Below are 22,900 nucleotides of genomic sequence, written 5' to 3'. Positions count from 1 at the left end.
TCTCCACATCCTCTCCAACACTTGTAGTTTTCTGTTTGTTTAATAGTGTCCATTCTAGTTGGTATGAAATGATATCTCATTGTGGTTTTGACTTGCATTTCCCTAATAGCTAGTGATGTTGAGCATCTTTTCATGGGTTTTTTAGCCATTTGTATTTCCTCTTTGGAAAAATGTATATTCAAGCCTTTGCCCATTTTTAAATTGGGTTGTTTGTCTTTTTATTGTTGAGTTGCAAGATTTCTTTATATATTCTGGATATTAAACCCTTACTGGATATATGGTTCCTAAATATTTTTTCACATTAAGTAGGCTGCCTTTTCACCTTTTTGACAAAGTCCTTTGAAGCACAAAAGTTTTTGAGAAGGCCCCATTTATCTATTTTTTTCTTTCATTGCTTGTACTTTGGGTGTAAGGTCTAAGAAACCATCGCCTACCACAAGATCTTGAAGAGGCTTCCTTACATTTTCTTGTAGGAGTTTTATGGTCCTGGCCCTTATATTTAGGTCTTTGTTCCATCTTGAGTTAATTTTTGTATAGGGTATGAGATAGGGGTCCTCTTTCATTCCTTTGGATATGGATATCCAGTTCTCCCAGCGCCATTTGTTGAAGAAACTGTTCTGTCCCAGTTGCGTGGACTTGGCAGCCTGGTCAAAGATCAATTGACCATAAATGCATGGGTCTATTTCTGAACTCTCAGTTTGGTTCCATTGATCTGTATGTCTGTCTTTATGCCAGTACTGTGCTGTTTAGACATGTGGCTTTTTTTTTTTTTTTTCATTTTTTAATGCATTTTTTATTGTGAACTTTAACATATATATATAACAGTGATAACTTTCAAAGTACGATTTAATAAGTAGTTAGAGAGCAAATTTCAAAGAATGTCATGGGTCACAGTTCCACAACTTCAGCTATTTCCATTATTGTAAAATGTAACTTATAGAAAGGTGTTAACAAGCAGTTATATAGGTGATTTCAAAAATTGTTATGGTTACAGTTCCACAGTTTCAGTTCTTTCCTTATTATGCAATATCGAGTATATACAGAAAGCTGAAGACTTTCAAAGCACAATTCAGCAAGTAGCTATAGAGAAAATTTCAAAGGGTGTTATAGGTTACAGTTCCACCATGTCATTTTTACCTCCTTCCAGCTATTCCAACACCCCAGCATATAAATATGTATATATTTATATATTTATATAAAGTTTCAGTATTTATAGACCTTTGTAAAATCTTATCTTGTTTGTTGCTACCCCTTCCTCTCACTTAATCTCTTTCTCCATCTTCAGCGGTGTCTAGATAGTGAGCATCCTAACTTGTTCATGTTGAAAGGGATTGTTGACTGTATGGGGAAGGGGGCTACATCTGATTGTTGTTCTTAAACATGCTGTTGCTTCTGGGTTTTAGGACTTGTCTGGCATAGGAACACTCCCATGGATTTAAGTTTCTGAGAGATAAAACTTAGTGAATCTTTTATTAGAATCTCAGGTATTTGGGGACTACTTTTGGTAAGGGCATGGCATATTGTGGCCATTTGGGATTTCTAGCTGGAGATTGCATGAGAGAAACCTTCAAGATAGTCTCTTGACTCTATTTAGGATCTCTCAGCCACTGTGAGCTCAGCTTGTTATCTTTCTATTTTTCCCCCTTTTGGTCAAGTAGGCATTTTCAATCCCTCACTGCCAGGGCCAGGTTCATTCCTGGGAATCATGTTCCATGTTGCCACGGAGATTTATTCCCTCTGGGAGTCATGTCTCTCTTCGGGGGAGGGGGACACTATGGCTTTTTAATATGCTTAAAAAATCAGGAAGTGTGAGTCCTCCAACTTCGTTTTTCTTTTTCAAGATGTTTTTGGCTATTTGGGGCTCCTTACCCTTCCAAGTAAATTTAATAATTGGCTTTTCTGTTTCTTCAAAGTCGGCCATTGGAATTTTGATTGGGATTGCATTGATTCTATAAATCATTTTGGGTAGGATTGGCATCTTAATGATATTCAGTTTTCCAACCCATGACATGGACTGTCATTGCATTTATTTAGGTCTTTGATTTCTTTTAGCAATGTTTTGTAGTTTTCTGAATACAGGTCCTTTACGCCGTTGTTTAAATTTATTCCTAGATATTTGATTCTTTTAGATCCTATTATAAATAGATTTTTTTCCTTGATTTCCTCCTCAGATTGCTCATTATTACTATATAGAAACCATATTGATTTTTGTGTGTTGATCTTGTATCCTGCCACTTTGCTGAACTCATCATTTATTAGCTCTAGCAGCATTGTTGTAAATATCTTTGGACTTTCAAAATATAGGATCATGTCATGTGCAAATAGTGAAAGTTTTATTTCTTTTCAAATATGGATGTCTTTTATTTCTTTTTCTTGCCTAATTTCTTTGCCCAGAGATTTAGTACTGCGTAACCCTGGTGACAGTGGGCATCATTGTCTTGTTCTGTATCTTAGAGGGAAAGCTTTCAGTCTTGCATAGCTTTTATTTTTAGGTCTTTGATCCATTTTGAGTTGATTTTTGTATATGGTATGAGATAGGGATTTGCCACCTCCTTTTTGAAGAGACTATTCTTTCCCAGTTGCACTTTGTCAGAAATTAGTTGGCCATAAATGTGAGGATTTTTTTCTGAGCTTTCTATTTGTATATTCAACTTTTCATATAAGGATAGGGCTGCGCCCGATGTTTCGAGTTCCTCAGAAATGCATTGGAGCATTGTAGGGAGACCTGACCTGGAAGAATTTGTAAAGCCTTCTTCATCTCAGCACCAGGAAAGTGGGCTTAAATTGGGGAAAGTAAAAGATGGACAAAAAAAATGCTATTGATGGAGAAAGGTAGATTTAAAGGAGCAAGTACTCAAAAGCTAGCCAAGGAGAAATGTTATGAGCAAGTTCTTAAAGTTCTGAGAAGAGTAAGAAAGTAGGGGGGAAAAAAAAGGCCCATTTAGTATGAACCAGAGTTTCATAACCTTGCTTATTAGTATTAAGGTGAATTTTTTCCTTTTCACTACCTTTGTGCCTACTGGATAGAGACTATTTAAAAAAAAAAAAAAAAAAAGACAAAACCACAAACAGCAGCAAACTCACTGTGGATTCTAAATTCTAATACATATATTTTAAAGTATAGAAAAGTGGAATAAAATATAACTGAGATTAAATCTTAAAAGAGATAATTCCTAGCAAGAATTACTGAGCTCTATATGAGATCCTAGAAGAGCAAAAATTTGTTCACTAAGGTGTGAAACATTAGCTCCCACACTAGGTGGTGGCTGCATTTAAAATGGTTCTCAGCTGTTTCCCTGGAGCAACACAGCTTAAAATAGAATACTTAGTGTTTAAGTCCTGTTTTGTTGCTGCTATTGGGAAAAATTTGTTGTGACATTGAGATGGAGTTGTATCTCCTTAGTCTGGTCCAATTTTCCAAGACCCATGGGCCTTACTGGGAGGAACCACAGGACCCCAGTGTAAAGAAGCTGTGAGAATCCACAGAAACTCACTGCCCTAAGGCTTTAGAATTTATGGGACAATTTCTTGAATCCTTTTCTTTAGGTGGGGACTAGTAAACTTTGCTTTATATTATGGGCCTATTATCAAAGAGTTTTTAGTCTAGTGGAGAAGATAAATCCTAGTCCTCACTGCACCGCCCCCCCCCCCACACACACACCTCAGTAAAATAATAGTGGGGCAGAGAATAACTGCTGACTTTTGTGATAAAAGTCAAAAGTGTTAGGTGGATTAGGAAAGAAGGTTTCAAGGAGGAGACGAAGTTTTAAGGACAGATAGGATTTGAATAGTTGGAAAGGCAGGAATAGGGATTTGAGAGGAAGGTAATAAAATCAACAAAGTAGTGTCCTGGAATCATCTTCGCGTGTTTGTAGGCTGGTGGGTAAAGACCAGCATAGCATGATGGTAATAGTGGGCCATAAGGTAGGATATGTTGGGTGCAAAAGATTTTGAGGACCTTGAATGATTTTGAGGAGAGTAATTTTGGAGTATTGGAAGATACTCAAAATTTTTAAGTAGAGGAGACAAAGTAATTTGGCTGGAGAATCATTGAATTTCAGATTCGAAAGAATTCTTAAAATCGTGTGGTCATATTTCAATTTTAAGATCTGGAAATGGAGAATGAGAAAAGTTAAATGACTAGAATTAGGATGCTTGGATTATAATTTGACCTTACTTTTGGGGCTTTTCAACCTTCAGATAGAGACTATTAGAGCCTATCTCTTTTGCCTCTGGGCTATTGTGAGATTGTTAGCGAAGGGCATTGGTCTGTCACCTTTACACTAAGTAGTGAAGAAAAGAACCAGTGTAACACTTTTAAGCAGGAAGCTTTGGGATGTTTGGAATGGTTGGTCATTGGTTTTATTTTGTCAAAGCAAACAAATGAAAAAGATAATGAGCCTTTGATACATGTGCTTGGAAAGGCTTGGAATCCCTCTGGAAGGTTTCAGGTTCATCTTCAAACAGTTTTGAAAAAAAATCTGTGAGATGTGGATATATTTTCCAGCCCTTTGCCTGAAATAAATGGTCCTGTCAATGTTAGTGTGTTAGAAAATTTCCTATAGCTCAGATCTCATAAATCCCCTAGTTTTCTCAGCGGGAGAAAGTACTTTAGCGTTTTTAACAGTACACCTCTTTCTTAAACTTCTTGAAGGAGAGAGTGAATGCTTTATTTTTCCTGCCTTGGGTGTGTGTTTTGTTGTCTTTCATTAATTTCAGAAAATTTCTTAGCCATTATTCCTTTAACTATATACCTGTTGCCTTGTTCTCTCTTCTTCCTTCTTTCCCCCATTCCCTCTCATTTCTGTCTCTTTCTTTTCTGAAACTCCAATTACAGGTATGTTAGAACATACAATATTTTCCTACATATCTTGGATGCTCTGTTCTGTTTTCTTCTACTTTTTTTTTTTTTTTTTTTTTTTTTTGCTTTGTGTTTCAGTTTGGATAATTTCTATTGTTCCGTTTTCAAGTTCTCTAGCTCTTTCATCTGCTGTGTCTAGCATGCTAATAAGCCTGTCAAAGAAATTCTTTGTTAATGATTCTGTTTTTATATTTCCAACTCTGCTGAAAATCCACATCTATTGAGACAAGTCATCTACTTTTTTCACTACATTCTTTAACATATTAATTATAGTTTTTTTAGAGTCCCTGTCTGAGAGTTCCAGCGTCTGGGTCATCTTTAGGTCTGGTTCTATTGAGAGCTTTCTCTCTTGACAGTGGGCTTGCTCATGTTTTTTGTTTGTTTCTGGTAAATTTTGATTGAATGGTAGACATTGTGTGTTGAAAAATAGAAGAGACTGAGGTTAATAGTATTCATGTCAGAAATAGGCAAACCTTTTCTGTCAGGCCCTTGGTGTGGGAGGTCAACCCAGTCTAGTCAGTAATAGGGGTGGGTTTAGGTTTTTTGCTTTTAGAGTTACCTTCAGTGTACCATAGAATTCAAATTCTTCAGTGGTGGACTGCTGCTACCTTGTACTTAGTGTGGGGTCCGGGGTACTGGTGGGTTGTTCTCAGAATTCTTGGCTTTACCCTTTGCTTTTAGCAAGCTCTGCCCACCTGTACCACAGAAGAGGTGTTTCACCACACGCTTGCCCTCCCCTCAGAGATAGACGACTGTTGCTTGAACTAGGCTCATGGAGGGGCATTGGGGTTCTTGGTTCTCCTGGTCCAGCCTCACTTTGGGGCAGGCTCATTTTTCTGGCCTTAAGGGTGGGGCTTTCTCAGCCTTCCTGTTCCTTCTCCTCTGGCAGCCCTGTTCTGCCCTATCTGTGGGGGGTCTTGGGTTCGAGAGAGTTTTCTACTCTTCCCTTTGTGTTAGCAGACCTTTGCTTACAAGTGAGTGAAGACTCCCTTTGTGCCTGGGGCTTCCAAACTGACCTGCTAGCCCACACTCTGTTTTAAGAATTCGTTAAAATTCTAGCTATTCTCTTCACACCTGTTTTTAAGGCAGCCTTCTTTTCCCCCTGAGCACTCCTAAGGGTGAATTAGTTTGTGTGTCCCTCCTCCCTTCGGAAGGCCTTATCATTCTCTGAAATTTGGTCCCCTTGATTGCCTTGCAACCTCAGTTCTGTGATGGGCTAAGCAAAGTTGTTATATTTGTAAATTATCTAGTGGCTTTTTCTCATAATTATGGTGGATTGCATGTTCTCTTGTGGCTTTATACAGCCTAAGCAGAAGTAGATCCTTTATGTTGTGACCTATCAGTGGTTTTGGGGAAGGAGAATAGAAAATATTTGAGAAAGTGCTAATCCACAGAAGCCTCTATCATCAGGTATTTAGATAGCATTACCACTTGGTAACAGGAACAAAAGCATAGATGGCTGGCTTATTGTTTTGTTTTATTTTGTTTTGTTTGTGGTTTTCATTAGAAAAATCCCTTATACCTCACCAAAGTCATTTGTCCTGTGTCATATTCGCAAGGTTCTGCTTAAAAGTATAGTCCAAAATCGATGGATTGATTAAAAGACGTTGGACAGACACCGCTGTACTTTTGGATGCAGGTGCTCTTAGACTACTTTTGGGAGAGTTTGAGTTGCTGTATAATCTTTGCTCTATTAGACAGGTATCCTGACCACTTCAGGGCAGTAAACTTACATAGCATAGTTTTGAAAACTGTGTTTATCTCTCTTGTAGTCTATACATGCAGAATGTAAGGGACACCTTTAGTCCCATTTCTGCCCTGTTCTACCCAGGAACAGATTTTCCTTCTTCCCCCTCAAATGCATTTCCTCCATCTTCCACCTTTTAAAATTCTGTACACAAGATGTGATTTCATTATTAAGTGATGGTTTTCTCCATTTCACTTTATGGATTGTTACTTAGAAGACTTATACAAGTTCCGTGGGATGCCACTGGTGCCCCTGCCACCCAGTGCCTGTGAGGGAGGATTAGATGGATTCATTCTTTCAACAAACATTTGACTGCCTGCTCTTTATCAGGTACTGTGCTAGAATGCTGGGACTCAGTGGTGAGCAAAACTAGATGTATTCCTGCTCTCATGGCATTTCTGCAGAGGAAGCTTAGAAATTAAGCCAGAAGGGACCATGTTATTGATTGCTGTACTTTTCAGTATAATGTTCTCTCATACTCACACTTTGATGTATTTTTATTATTTCTAACTCTGTTCTCTGATCGGCTGGATTTCTTCTCTGTCTCTAGGATTCGGGATGAAGGGAGTGTAACGTTGGGATCCCATTTTGCCTCTCCTTCTCCCCTTCCCCGACTCACACCCCAAACAGTGCTACCAAGAGTTGAAAGTATTCTAATGGGGGACAAGCTAACAATTGTTGATTGCCTGTTTTGCACCCATCTCATTGAACCTTTACAACCCTGTGAGATTGGTGATATGATCTCTATCTTTCAAATTCAAAAAACAGAGAGGTCAAATAATTTAAAGTTGCACAGGATTTCTTAGTCCCATAGCTGTTGCTCTTTCCAGTATACCATACTACCTTCCTTTAAACACCTGTTAGTGCTAATCCTGTTGGCTTTACATTACTGAAAATCAAAGAATTTAATTACTTTTAATTGATGTATAAACTGAAATAGCAATTTCAATTTGAAGTGCCTATTTTCTTATGATAGTTTGCCAAGTACACATAGGATTAACTAAGTTGGCCAGCTTCTGCTGTCTAGGGACTTTATATTCTCAGTTTGAAAGCTGAATAGGAACTTTTTAGTTCTTATGCTTTGGAATCTGCATATTTTATAAAGTTACAGTGCTATCAGTTTAACGAAGAAAGGTTAAGCGCTTTGTTCAAGGTTATATTGGTATGACCCATTCATCTGTGACTTAACCCTTCAACTATGTAGCTTCCACAATTTAGAGTGGCTGGGGAATTTGCGTAGCTGCTGAAGAACCCCTCATTCAAACTATTCAGCTAAATAAATGTGTCCCATGTTTTAGAAAAGGAAAAAAAAAATCATTAAACATTTGCCTTTGCTCTCTGGGTGAGAACAGTAGTGCTTTCGTACATTGCCAGCATAGCTGAAAACTCCTTCCTCTCTGCCGACAAGTTGCTGACACTGAGTCCTGGAGGGGCTATAAATTATAATGCCTTCTGAACACTTTAGGGTGTTAGAGAGATCCTGCAGGGATAATTAAGCCTGGAAAGTTCACTTAACCCCAGGTTAAGACACTTGAGCTATGATTATTGGCAAAGCATGCTTCCTTTCCCAGTGAATTGCAATTTAGTGGACAGGGTTAGATGATTTGAAATATCTTAAATTAGAAACTCTGTTCTACAGTTGTGCTTTTGGCTGGTATTCTAGGTGGATTTGTTACCAATCATTATTTCTTATAAACCCTAAAGACTGCAGTCTCCACTGGGATTAAATGGGAGCATAAAGCTTTAGGATACTTAAGTTTGAGTATGGTTTAATTTGAATATGATTTAAATTAAAGGAACAGGTGATGATGGACACATTTGAGTAAAAAAGAAGGTAAATATTCTGGAAATTTTTGTTTATATGTGGGCTTGTGCTTCTTTGTGAATATTTACACATTTCAGTTTCTTAGGAAAAGTCATTTTTAAAAAACTTGTGTGCTTGAACTAGTAACACTCTAGAATGTGGTTACTAGGAATCATGGGTTCGAGTTGTGACTGCCACTTAACATCTTTGTTTCCAGTTTCCTCATGTACAAAACAGAACTTGTATCTGTCCCAAGGACATGATAAGCTGATGATAAAGAGCAAAATGAAATCATGGGTACAAAAGTGCTTTGCCGCAAGTAAAACACTTAACATTTGCAGGGATGCTAATAAAAAGATGCCAGTCTCTGCGCCTAAGGTACCTTACAATCTAGCTGAAGAGAGAAAATGACCATCTGAAAAAACAGTAAAACAACTACAGAACAGTGTGTAATAGAACTAACCTGAAAGGCAAAGGCTATCAGTGCTGTGGGATTTCATAGTTAGAGAAGATGGTTGATATTTGGAGTTATCAGTTAAGGTTCACAGAGAAGATAAATTCTTTTGGGTCTCATAAAATGTAACTCTTTTGGCTAGATGATGGGAGGGAAGGCAGCAACATGAATTTAAGCAGGAATGAGATTGAAGTGAGTATAGCATATAAGAAGCAGCAACAGGCCATTAGCCAGCCCCCAGGCTGTGTTTAGATGGCCAGCTACAGGACAGCTTGAGTAAGTCATGCCCTCAGAAGCTAATCTGTTTGAGGCTTTTCCTCAAGTAAGAGAAAATTCTTGTGATACTTTTCTTTCTTTTGTTTAGTGGGCAGAATGGTGGTCACATAACTGAGAAGTTATCCTGGATTCATGGATAGAGTACTTGCTTAGGAAGCAGAACCAAAGCAGACAAATCCAGACGGGAAAGTGTCTTTTCCTCCACCTTTTTAAGTTACACTTCTAATTTACCCATGCTAAATTTTCATATGTACACCCTCATGCATAAATCCTAATAGCCTCTGATTTTGAGGAGAATCATATTGGAATGACACTGGTTATCATTGAAATAGAGTAAACCCTTGTTTAGAGGCATTGCAGATGCCTCTAAACAAGTACTTAAATTTTAAGTACTTAAAGCACTACTATTCCTGAGAGAAAGGAAGCCTGTTGAGGTGAGATACATATATTCACTTTGGCTTTTTTCCTGAGGGCATTTTTCCATTTCAGGGTTCAAGCCTAAGGAGTCCTAGTGAAGAGCCACCATCCCCATGGGGCCTAGAGGCTGGAGTTAGAGGCTACTGAGTGTCTGAGACTTGAAAGGCAAAATCCCAGGAAAAAGGGAACAGCAGGAAGCTGGTCCAAAGTATGCATATACCCTCTCCTTAAGGCACTTGTCAGCTTCTAAGGTGCACAAGATTAGGGCAAGACTCAGGAATCCTTGCAGAAAGCAGTGGCTGGGAGCCTAGTAAACTGAGTGAGATAAAGGTTGATGTTTGTGGTAGTTCAGAGCTGTTATGTACCCCAGAAAAAGCCATATTCTTTTAATCCATTCCTGTGGTTGCAGACCTATTGCAGGTTGGTGAAGTAACCTTTAATTCAGTTATTTCAATTGAGATATGACCCACCTTATTCAAGGTGGGTCTTAGTCCTCTTACTGGAGTCCTTTATAAGAGGATAAAACACATACAGAAGCAAAGCGATGAAATTAACAGAAGCTAAGAGAAGACCCACAGAGAAGCTGAGAGGAAACCACTAAAGCCAGAAGGTGGAAGCAACAAAACCCAGGAGAGAAGGACCAACAGATGTCACCATGTGCCTTGCTATCTGACAAGAGGAACCGAAGCTTGCTGTTAACTGGTCTTCAGAGAAGGCACCGTACTGATGATGCCTTAATTTGAACATTTTCATGGACTTAGAATTGTAAACATGTAAGCTAATAAGTCCCCATTGTTAAAAGCCAGTCCATTTCTGGATTATTGCATTTCGTCAGCTTTAGCAAACCAAAACAATATTCAAGGCCTACCGAGAAGGAAGGATTCTGGTAAATACTCTAGGCTTTAATTTGAGGCCCCAGGAGAGACACTCTTAAGAGAGGGAAAACTGAAATAGGCCATCCCTAACAAATCTTGGAACCAACCTTTAATGGGATTAAAGTGATCTGACTGCACTTTCTATGCCTTCCAGAAGATGTTACATTCTTAGGAGGAAGATATTCTGGATTGTCCAGAACTTCCTTAATTTTTAATACAGAATGTCAGATGTCCAATACAAAATTAATAGTCATGCTAGAAATTGAGACCAAAAAACCAAAAATTAAGGGAAAAATACAGACAATAGAGAACCATAGGTGACTCAGAAATTGGAGTTATCGGTGAGAGACTATGTTCAAGGAAATGGAAGAAAAGATGGAAATTTTCAAAAGACATTAAAACTATCTTTAAAAAGTCAAATGGAAATTCTAGAACTGAAAAATTTAGGAACTGAAATTAAGAATTCAATAGATGGGTTTAATAGCATAGACACAACATACTAACATTTGCAAGTTGCTAATAAAGAGAGGATTAGAAGTGAGTTAGAGGATTATTGAACCAGGAGAAAAGTCAGCAGAAGATATCCAGATTGAAACACAGAGAGGAAAAAAATACAGAAAAGAGCTTAAGACACATAAGGGACAAGGGAAAAACATTTTATGTAAGTGCATTTCGAGTTCCAGAAGGAGAAGAGAGTGGGACAGAAACAATATTTAAAGAAATATTAGCTGATAATTTTCTAAAAACAGTGAAAAACATCAAATCACAGATTGAAGAAGCTCCATAATCCCCAACTAGAACCACATCTAGGCACATAAGAATTGAAGTGCTATAAACCAGAGACAGAGTAGATTTTTAATGTAGTCAGAAATAAAAGGCATACTATCTTCAAAGGAGCAACAATAAGACTGACAGCTGATTTATCAATAAAAATTTGGCAAAGACAGAAGATAGTGTAATATCTTGAATGTGTAAAAAGAAAATAATTGTTAACCTAGAACTCTATACCTAGTAAAAATATCATTCCAAAGTCAACAGGGAGGAAAAGACACTTTAAGACAAATAGAAACAGAGACAATTTCTCATCATTTGACCTTTAGCAAAAATAAATAAAGTTCTTCAAGCAGCAAGAAAATAATACAACATGGAAGCTCAAATATGCATGAAGAATTGAAGAACACTAGAAAGTGTAAATATGTAGGTAAATTTTTATTTATAAAACAATAATATCTTATGGGTTTTAAATATGTAAAAAAATATTTGACGCTAATAGTACAAAAGATGGGAGAGGATAAGTGGAGGTTATTACATTGGTAAATTGTAAAATTACTAATTTAAGATGTACTATAATAAATCATATAATAAACCTTGATGATTTTAATTGCTAGGAAAGCCACTAAAAAAATAATAGAAGACTTAAGTAACCAGCAAGTTAATGAAGAAGTAAAAGATGAAATAATAATAAATGTTTTGAGTAATTCTAAAGGCAAGAAAGGAAAAATAAAGGAACAAAGAACGGAAGAAACAAATAGGGAAAAAATGGAATGATCATAGACTTAAGCAGCCATATCAGTAATTTCATTTAACATAAATGGACTAAATGTATGATTAAAAGACAAATATTTTCAGGTGGGATAAAATAATAAAATCTCTTTTTACAAGAGACAAAGTTTAAGGAAACAAATTTGAAAGTAAAATTTAGGAAAATCAATGTATATACACATACAGGCAGATAAAAGTCAGTAAGGATATAGAATATTTGAACAGCAACTCACTGACATTTATAGAACGCTACACCCATTGTGCTATTTTGGAGCTGTTATGTACCCCAGAAAAGGCCATGTTTTTAATCTGTTCTTGTGGGTGCAAACCTATTTGGTGGGACTTTTTGATTAAGTTGTTTCAATTGAGATGTGACCAGCCCATTCAAGGTGGGTCTTAATCCTTTACGGGAGTCCTTTATGAGAGTATAAAAGGTAAAGACATTTGGAGAGAACTTAGAGAGAGAAGTGCCTCAGAGATACTGAGAGAACCCACAGATGCTCAGAGACAAAGCCACTGGAATCAGAAGCTGATACCAATGACACCTGGGAGTGAAGGACCAGCAGATGCCAGCATGTGCCTTGCTATCTGACAGAGGAACCCCAGTTGCCAGCAGCCCTTCTTCAGAGAACGTATCCTCTTGTTGATGTGTCCATTTGGACATTTTCATGGCCTTAGAATGGTAACTGGTAACTTAATAAATCCCCATTGTTAAAAGTCAACCCATTTCTGGTATAGTCCATTCCAGCAGCTTTAGCAAACGGCAACACCCATCAATTGCAGAATACACATATTTTTCAAGTGCACCTGGATCATTTACTAAGAAAAAAAAATTGGGGGGCCATAAATCAAGTTTAAATAAATTGCAAATTATGGATAGTATGTTCTCTGACCACAGTGCAATCAAAGTAGAAATCAGTAACAGAAAGGTAAAATTTTAAAAACCCAAATGACTAGAAATTAAACAGTACACTTCTAAATAACCAATGGGTCAAAGAAAAAAATCACAATGGAAATTAGGAAAAAAATTTACCTAAATGATAATGAAACTGATATATAACTATGTAGGGTGAATTTAAAATAGTGCTTACAGGGAGATTTATAGCATTAAATATATATATTAGAAATGAAGAAAGGTTGAAACCAATGATTTAAACGTCTATCTCAAGAAGAGGATAAAAAGCAAAATTAATTAACTCTCCCCCATATAGAAGGAAGGAAATGAAAATAAGAGTCAAAATAAACAAAATAGAAAAAAATACATGTTAAAGAAAACAGCTAAACCAAAAATTTTTAGAAAGATTAATGAAATTGAAAAACCTCTATTAAGTCTAATAGAGTACAAAGGGAAAACAGATTACCAATATCAAGAATGAAAAGGGATATATTACAACAGATTCTCCAGGCTTTAAAGGGACACTAATGAACAATTTTATTCCAATAAATTTAACCCTTTAGTAATGATTCCCTAAAAATCATTACCTATGAATCTCCCTCCCTCCCTCCCCCTCTCATACAAACAAATGTGCATGATTCCATGTAAATGAGAGAAAATTAATCCATAATTAAAAACCTTGAAGGAGCTAAGATGGTGGCACAGAGAGGAGTGGAAGCCAGTTACTCCCCCTGGAACAAGTCATTAACGACAGAAAAATTAGTAAATAACCTGGAATAACTACGGGGGGACAAATGTGACTGTCCACTCATCATACATCAGCCTGAATTGGGAGGAGTGCCTGAGATTGCAGCATAAAATCTGTAAGTAAAAACTGCAGACCCACACCGAGAACCAAGAGCCCTTCCCTCATGGAAGCCTCCCGGTGCTAGAGAGCAGCACTGTCTGAACAAGCGATCCCAGTTCCAACTGGGGTTTTAATGTTAACTGCTCAATACAGACAGCAAATCCCCAACAAACAGACAGAGGCTTTTCATGATGACTGACCTTGGGAGAGTTGGGGGACATATCTGTCTCAGGATGGGGAGCCCAGAGGATCGGGTGCTGTCTCTGGCTGGCAGGTGAATCTGGGGGCTTTCTTTCCTTTCTCTCTCTGTCAACCTGGGTGGCTCAGTGGAGAAAATCTCAGCCATTTTCAGCTCCTGCTGCTTTGCAGTGAAGAGAGCCTCAGCCATTTTGAGATCGCAGCACTCTGACCCAGACAAGGGTGGAGACAGCAGAGTCAGAGAAACAAAGATTCTATTTATATGCAAATGACCTCTCTGGAGGGGTCATAGCTTCCCAAGAGGAAAAAGGAAGGGCCCAGCTCTACTACCTGCCTTTCTGGAACCAGACCCCAAAGCCTGGGGGAGGAGAGCCACAAGCCACACCACCTTACACCAGCCTGTGACAGGCTGACAGCAGCCACCTGCTACGCGGAAAAGCACAGGGTGTGTCAATCCTCTAAGACACACCATCAAGGAAACCTCCTTCTGCGACCTGAGCTTGTTCTCGCTAGGGAAAACCTGATTGGGGTGGCCTAGGAGGTCAGATGCCTAGACGACAGAAAACTACAACGTACATTAAGAAAAATGAAGTTATGGCCCAAAGGAACAAACTTACACTTCAACTGAGATACAGGAATTTAAACAACTAATGCTAAATGAATTAAAAAAGTTTAGAGAAGATACGGCAAAAGAGATAAAGGCTATAAAGAAAACACTGGGCATACATAAGGCAGATATCAAAAGTTCAAAAAAACAACTGGCAGAATCTATGGAAATGAAAGACACAACATGAGATGAAAGACACAATGGAAACATAACAACAGCAGATCTCAAGAGGCAGAAGAAAACACTCAGGAACTGGGGAACAAAACACCCAAAAGCCTACATGCAAAGGAGCAGATGGAGAAAAGAATGGAAAAATATGAGCGACGTCTCTGGGAACTTAAGGACGAAACGAAAGACAAGAATGTACGTATCATTGGTGTCCCAGAAGGAGAAGAGAAGGGAAAAGGGGCAAAATCAATAATAGAGGAAATAATCAATGAAAATTTTCCATCTCTTATGAAAGACATAAAATTACATTTCCAAGAAGTGCAGTGTACTCCAAACAGAGTAGATCTGAATAGGCCTATGCCAAGACACGTAATAATCAGATTATCAAACGTCAAAGACAAAGAGAGAATCCTGAAAGCAGCAAGAGAAAAGCGATCCATCACATACAAAGGAAGCTTAATAAGACTATGTTTGGATTTCTCAGCAGAAACCATGGAGGCAAGAAGGAAGTGGGGTGATATATTTAAGATACCAAAAGAGAAAAGCCGCCAACCAAGAATCCTATATCCCGCAAAGCTGTCCTTCAAATATGAGGGAGAGCTCAAAATATTTCCCAGCAAACAGACAATGAGAGACTTTGTGAACAAGACACCCTCTCTACAGGAACTACTAAAGGGAGCACTACAGAGTGATAGGAGAAGACAGGAGTGAGAGGTTTGGAACACAGTTTTGGGAGATGGTAGCACAGCAATGTAAGTACACTGAACAAAGATAACTATGAATATTATTGAGAGAGGAAGGTTGGGAGCATGTGGGACACCAGAAGAAAGGAAGAAAGATAAAGACTGGGACTATGTAACTCGGTGAAACCTAGAGTGTTCAGCAATTGTTATAAAATGTACATATATGTTCTTTCACAATGGAGAACAAGGGAATGTCAACCTTAAAATGTGTTAAAAATGGGGAGGCATTGGGAGAGGGATGCAATCAACGAAAACTAGAGACTACAATTAACAGAATCATTGTATTATGCTCCCTTTAATGTAACAAAGGCGATATACCAAGGTAAATGCAGATAAGACTGGGGGATGGGAAGGGGTGTAAGACACTTGACATTGGTGGTGGTGTCTGACTCTTTATTCTACTTTGATTTAAGGTTCTCTTTCCTTTTGCTTCTTCCTAGCTGTCATGTTTTTTTTTTGTTTGTTTGTTTTTTCCTCTCTTTTTTCTTTTTCTTTTGCCTCTTTACCTTCTTTGACTCTTCCTCCTGCTTTACGGAAGAAATGTAGATGCCCTTATATAGATAATGGTGAGGGTGGTGAACACATAAATATGTGACTATACAAGGAACCATTGATTGTTTACTTAGGATGGAATGTATGGCATGTGAACAAAACCATCTTAAAAAAATAAAAGGGTTGATAACGAAACCTTGAGGGCAATATACTGAGTGAAATAAGCCAGACACATAAAGACAAATATTGCAGGGTCTCACTGATAGGAACTAATTATAATATGTAAACTCATAGACATGAAATATAAGTTACGAAGATATAGAACAAGACTAAAGAACAGGGAGCTGTTGCTTAGTATGAGCAGAATGTTCAACTAGGATGAACTTAAACGTTTGGAAATGAACAGAGGTGACGGTAGCACATTGTGAGAATAACTAACAGTGCTGAATGGTGCGTGAATGAGGTGGAAAGGGGAAGCTCAGAGTCATATATGTCGCCAGAAGGAAAGCTGGAGGTCAAAAGATGGGAATGTATAAAACTGAATCCTGTGGTGGGCAATGTCTGTGATTAACTGTACAAATATTAGAAATCTCTGCACAAACTAGAACTAATGGATGACAGTACAACTAGAAGTTAATAATAGAGGGACATATAGGGAAAAAATATATACCTATTGCAAACTATATACTACAGTTAGTAGTATTTCAATGTTCTTTCATAAACAGTAACAAATGTACTATACCAATACTATGAGTCAACAATGGAGGGGGTGGTTAGGGGTATGGGAGGATATGAGTTTCCTTTTCTTTCTTTTTTTTTTTTTTCCCCCTCACTTCTTTGTCTTTATTTCTTGTCTGGAGTAATGAAAAGGTTCTAAAAATAGAACAAAAATTAATTCTGGTGATGGATGCACAGCTATATGAGGGTACCGGGGGCAATTGATTGTACACTTTGGATCTTTGGATAATTGTATGGTATGTGAACAATCTCAATAAAAATTAAAAAAAAAAAAAAAAACCTTCACATGCAGAAACTTAACTCAGATGACTTTGGTGAATTCTTCCAAAGGTTTCAAGGAAGAATGATAGCAATCTTGCATAAAATTTCTCAATAGAAAGAGAGAGAGAGCACTTTTCAACTCATTTTTATAAGCCCAGCATAACCTTGGTAGCAAAATCTGATAAAGATGTTACAAGAGAAAGTACAGTCTTCCTCATGAACATAGATGTAAAAACTGTAACCATGATATTAGCAAATCAAACCAGCAATATTTAAGAAGGAGAAAAAAAGAAAGTCATGACCTAATGGTTTATTCCAAGAATGCAAGGTTGGTTCAGTGTACAGAAGTTGGTTCAATGTACTAAAGTCAGGATAATCCATCACATTAACAGGAAGGAGAAAAAACCAAGGTTACCTTAGTAGATGCAGAAAACATAGCTGATAAAATTAAAACCCATTTATGATAAAAATTCTAAGCAAAAGAGAAATAGAGGAGAATGCCCATAAACTGATAAAAGGTAACCCACAGCAAACATCATGCTAAATAGTGAAATATTGAACCTTTCCCCTCAATGAGGAATAAGACAGGGATGCCCACAATTATTGTTTCTTTTTATATTGAACTAGAGGTCCTAGCCAGTGCATTGAAGAAAGAAAAAGAAATGAAATTAAATATTAGAAAAAAAGAAGTAAATTGTCTTTATTAGCAGATGATCTGATTTTGAATTTAGAAAATCCAAAGGATCTACAGATTAAACTGTTAGAATTAATAAATGAACTTAGCAAGTTGAGTGAATTCAAGTCAACAGATAAAAAAAAACTAATGCAATTTTTATATTTCGGCCACGGAAATTACACAGGAAAAATTATGTAAGATCTAAGTGGAGGAACTTCCTATGCTCATGGATTAGAAGATATAATGTTTCAAAATCACAGTTCTCCTTAAAGTGGTCTATAGATTTGGTGAATTCCAGTTAAACTCCCATTAGAATTTTTTTTTGTGAAAATTGACAAACTGATTCTAGAATTTATATGGAAATGTCTAGGGTCAAGAATAGCCCAGGAATTCTTGAAATAGAAAGCTGAAGTTGGAGCACTTACCCCTTTTAGAAATCAAGGCTTACTGTAAAGTCCAGTAGTTTCAACAGTGCTGTTAGTGCATGTATTAGTCAGGGTTCTCCAGGGAAACAGAACCAACATGAGTTATCTTTAAAGATGAGATTTTATAAAAGTGTTTCATGCAGCTGTGGGGATGCACAAGTCCAAAGTCTGTAGGGCAGGATGCACAAGTCCAAATTCCGCATGGCAGGCAATGAGCTGGCAAGTCTGATGAAGGTCCTTGACGAACTCTCCAGGAGAGGCTGGCTGGCTGAAGAAGAAATGAAAGTTCTTTCTTCTCCCTTAAAAGTCTTCAGCTAATTGGGTTAAATCCAACTAATTGTATTCTCTCAGTGTGGAAGACATTCCCTTAGTTGATCGTAGATGTAATCAGCCACAGATGCAGTCAATTGATGATTTAATAAACCGAGCCAAAAAAGGTCCTTGCAGTAATGGTTAGGCCAGTGTTTGCTTGACTAAACAACTGGGCACCATCACATGGCCAAGTTGACACATGGACCTAACCATCATAGTGCAAAAACAGAATAGGGAATCAAGAAATAGACCCATACTATATGATTACTTGATTTTCAACAAATATGTTATTGCACAGTAGTGGTCTTTTCAATAATAATGATTTGTCAGTTGGACATCTCCCTGGCAAAAAACGAAGTTCTCATATAAAAAGATGAATTCAAGACAGATCATAGACTTAAATATGAAAGCTATAACTATAAACATTTATAGAAGAAACCTAAGAATATCTTCATGACTCTGGAAATGGCAAAGATTTCTTAGGACAAAAAAGTATTAATCGTAAAATTTAAAAATGGGTAAATTGGACTTGGTCTGAATTTTTTTTTAAATTCTTTTTTTCAAACAACACCAGTGAGAGAGTGAAAATGTATAAATGCATAAAGATGTATGTATCTTTATCAGATAAAGGACATGTATCCATAATATCTAACTCCTCTCAGTCAATAAGAAAAAAAAGACAGAAAATCCAATTAAAGATGGGCAAAAACTTGAATTTGCACTTTCAAAAGAAAATATCCAAATTGTCAATCAGCATTTGTAAAGGTAGTTGACCTGTTAGTCAAAGAAAATGCAAATTCTTATCACAATGACATACCATTACATACCCATAAGAATTGCTAAAATTAAATGTTGACATGTCTGTGGAGTAACTGGAATTCTCACGTGTTGCTGATGGGAGTATAAATTGGTACCATCACTTTGGAGGTCTGTTTAACAGGATCTCCTAAAGCTGAGTAAGCCTACCCTAGGATTCAGCAGTTCTACACCTGAATATATACCTAAGAAATGAGTGCATATGTCCATCAAAAGACATAAACAGGAATGCATAGCATCTGTATTCCTAATAGCCCCAAACTGGTAACAACCCAAATGTCTATACAAGTAGAATGGATGGACAAATTGGGTGTATTCATACAATGGGATACTACACAGCCTTGTGAAAGAACAAACTGCTACTACATGCAAGAACATGGGTAAATCTTACATACATAATCAACAGCAAAACAAGTCAGATTTAGAAGAGTAAATACTGTTTGAGTCCATTTATATGAAATTCAAGATCAGACATGATAGAAATCAAAATAATGTTTCTCTTAGAGGGGTAAGGTACTGACCAGGAAGCATGAGGGAATCTTCTGGGTGCTGAAATGTTCTTTATCTTTATCTGGGTAGTGGTTATAAGAGTGTGTACATATGTAAAATTTATTGAGCTCTATGCTTAAGATTTGTTGCACTTTACTGTATATATGTTAAATCCAAAAACTGCTATAGACTTGCTCTGGTATAACAAATTCATATTTTCATTACCACATAGTTTCTCCTTTCTAAATTGAATCCAGTGTGCCTTTCACTTGCTCACATTCTAAGTTGACTACATTGGATAAATGCACACTTTTAATGGAGCTGACTTATGTAGCAGGAGAGCATTTGCTCAAGGCACTGCCCTCTTTAGGAGTAAAGGAATTACCCACACCCGGGGCTGATTGTGATAGAGCATCTAGTTCTTTCACTTTGTCTCTTTTGCCTGCTCACTTAATGCAGTGTTATTTTCTTTCCAGGCCCAGTGGTTCTGGGAGGCGTACTTCTCATCAATTAAAGCCATTGCCCTGGCCACACTGCAGATTATCAATGACCGAATCTATCCATATGCTGCCATCTCCTATGAAGACTGGAATGACCCTCCTACCGTGGTGAGTGAGTTCTGATGCTAGCAAAGTGAGGCATGGTCTAGTGTCAGAACATAACAAGTTAGATGCCTTTTTTTTTTTTTTAATAAGAAATTTTATTTTGAGATAAATTCAGACTTACAGGAACAGTTGCAAAAACAGTACAAACCCCATACATAGATCTCCAGCATACCCCGACCCCCCTCCCCCGATACCCGATCCACCACCTTTAACATCCTGTCACACCACCATTTCTTTCTTTCTTTCCCTCCCTCCCTCTCTCCCTTCCTATCATCCATCATCTATTGCTCTGTCTTCTGAACATATGAGAGCAAGCTGCACACATCCTTGAGAAAACAATGTAATTCACATATACATTTCCCATGAACAAGAACATTCTTTTATGCAATCCCATTAAATGCAGCTAAGAAGTCCAAGAAATTCAACCTTGATACAAAGCTTACATTCTATATTTCCTTTTTTTTTTTTTTCTTTTTTTCCTTATGCCCCATCTGTGTCCCTTTGAGCCTCCTCTCCTCCATCCTCACATCCCATCCAGGATCATCCTTGGCATTTAATTGCCGTCTATTTAGACCATCTTTTTTTTTTTTCAATTGTGGAAACATATATACAGCCTAAATCTTCCCATTCCACCTCCTCCCTAGCATTCCATTAGTGGGATTAATCACATTTAGAATGTTGCAATGCTATCACCTTCCCACCATCCCTTTCTAGAAGTTTCCCTTCAACCCAAACAGAAACCCTACACTCATTTCTTAACTCCCCATTGCCCCTTTCCTCACTTCTTGGAACCCCTACTCTACTTTTCATCTCTATAGTCATATTCTCTGATACTTTCTTTGTGTTTAAATTTAACACTTAAATCTATAACAATCTTGTTTTTCTTTGATACCAACTTAACTTCACTATGACAAACTATGTTCCTATATTCCCTCATTACCCCACTTTTATGGAGTTCTTGTCAAAAATTACATATTTTACACTGAGTCCAAAACCACTGATTAATCATTACAGTTTATGTATTTTAGATCCTGTAGGAAGTAAATAGTGGAGTTACAAATAAAAAATACAGTAGTACTGGTATTTATATTTACCATGTGATCTTTAGTGGAAATCTTTATTTCTTCATGTAGTTTCAGTCGATTGTTTAGTGTCCCTTCCTTTCAGCCTGCTCAGCTCCCTTTAGCATTTCTTAATAGGACTGATTTACTCGTGGTGAAGTCCCTCAGCTTTTTTCTTTGTCAGTAGGCTCCCTTTAATATCTGAAGTAGGGCAGATCTTTTATTAGCAAAATCTCTCAGCATTTGTTTGTCTGTGAAAAATTTAAGCTCTCCCTCAAATTTGAAGGAGAGCTTTGCTGGATAAAGTATTCTTGGTTGGAAACTTTTCTCTCTCAGAGTTTTAAATATGTCATGCCACTGCCTTCTCGCCTCCATGGTGGCCGCTGAGTAGTCACTACTTAGTCTTATGTTGTTTCCTTTGTATGTGGTGAATTGCTTTTCTCTTGCTGCTTTCAGAACTTGCTCTTTTTCTTCAGTATTGGACAGTCTGATCAGAATATGTCTTGGAGTGGGTTTATTTGGATTTATTCTATTTGGAGTTTGCTGGGCATTTATGCTTTGTGTATTTATATTGTGTAGAAGATTTAGGAAGTTTTCCCCAACAATTTCTTTGGATACTCTTTCTAGACCTTTACCCTTTTCTTTCCCTTTTGGGAAACCAATGAGTCTTAAATTTGGATGTTTTATTTTATCTATCATATCCCTGAGATCCATTTCGATTTTTTTTATTTTTTTCTCCATTCTTTCTTTTGTTCTTTCATTTTCTGTTCTGTGGTCCTTGAGGAGGCTGAGTTGTTGTTCAGCTTCCTCTAATCTTGTATTATGAGTATCCAGAGTCTTTTTAATTTGGCCAACAGTTTCTTTTATTTCCATAAGATCTTCTGTTTTTTTATTTACTCTTGCAATTTCTTCTTTATGCTCTTCTAGGGTCTTCTTTATGTCCTTTATATCCTGTGCCATGCTCTTCTTCATGTCCTTTATATCCTGAGCCATGCTCTTGTTGCCTGTCTGCAATTCTTTGATTAATTGTGCCAAGTACTGTGTGTCTTCTGAACTTTTGATTTGGGATTTTTGGTTTGGGTTCTCCGTATCGTCTGGTTTTATCATATGCTTTAAGATTTTCTGTTATTTTTGGCCTCTTGGCATTTGCTTTATTTGATCCCTAGTTTGACAGAATTGCAGCTTGCTGGCGTATACTTTCTCTAACCAGCAGATGGCGTCCGTGAGTCACCTATTCCCCTCAAGTCAGTTCTCCCCCCCTTTGTCTTTGTGGTGTGTGGGGGTCTGATTCTTGTGGGGTCCAGTTGGTGCACCAAGTTTGGATGTGCTGTCTGCCCTGAATGTGGGGTGTGTGTCTGGGTAGTCAGGGAGGCAGGGCAGCTTTAATAATCAAACCTTCCAGATGTTCCCGGAGATTTAAGGCTGTTGCAGGAGCCTAAGCCTTCATTTCAATCTTTCCACCGATTGTCTCTGCCGCTGACCCACAAGTCATTGATATTCGCGTAGGATCCCTGGGATTTCCGAGTGGTTCCCACTTCCCAGCTGTGCTCTTCCAGGACCTCTGCTGAGGGAGGGCCGCGCCATGTCACTA

The 22,900-nt window shown here is 37.6% G+C and overlaps 1 protein-coding gene across 1 annotated transcript in view; it reads left to right on the top strand.

Annotated features, from left to right (window-relative positions):
- Nucleotides 1-22,900, top strand: part of EXT2 (exostosin glycosyltransferase 2) — a 173,127-nt gene that overhangs the window by 60,650 nt on the left and 89,577 nt on the right. The window contains exon 8 of the mRNA XM_037838816.1: nucleotides 20,120-20,251. Coding sequence (XP_037694744.1) covers nucleotides 20,120-20,251 — 132 coding nt within the window. The remainder of the gene's footprint in view (nucleotides 1-20,119; nucleotides 20,252-22,900) is intronic.

Source organism: Choloepus didactylus, chromosome 6 (genome assembly GCF_015220235.1).
Source record: "Choloepus didactylus isolate mChoDid1 chromosome 6, mChoDid1.pri, whole genome shotgun sequence".
NCBI classification, from domain to species: domain Eukaryota; kingdom Metazoa; phylum Chordata; class Mammalia; order Pilosa; family Megalonychidae; genus Choloepus; species Choloepus didactylus.
Note: the sequence above shows the minus strand (reverse complement) of the source record. Positions and strands in the feature narration are given on the sequence as shown.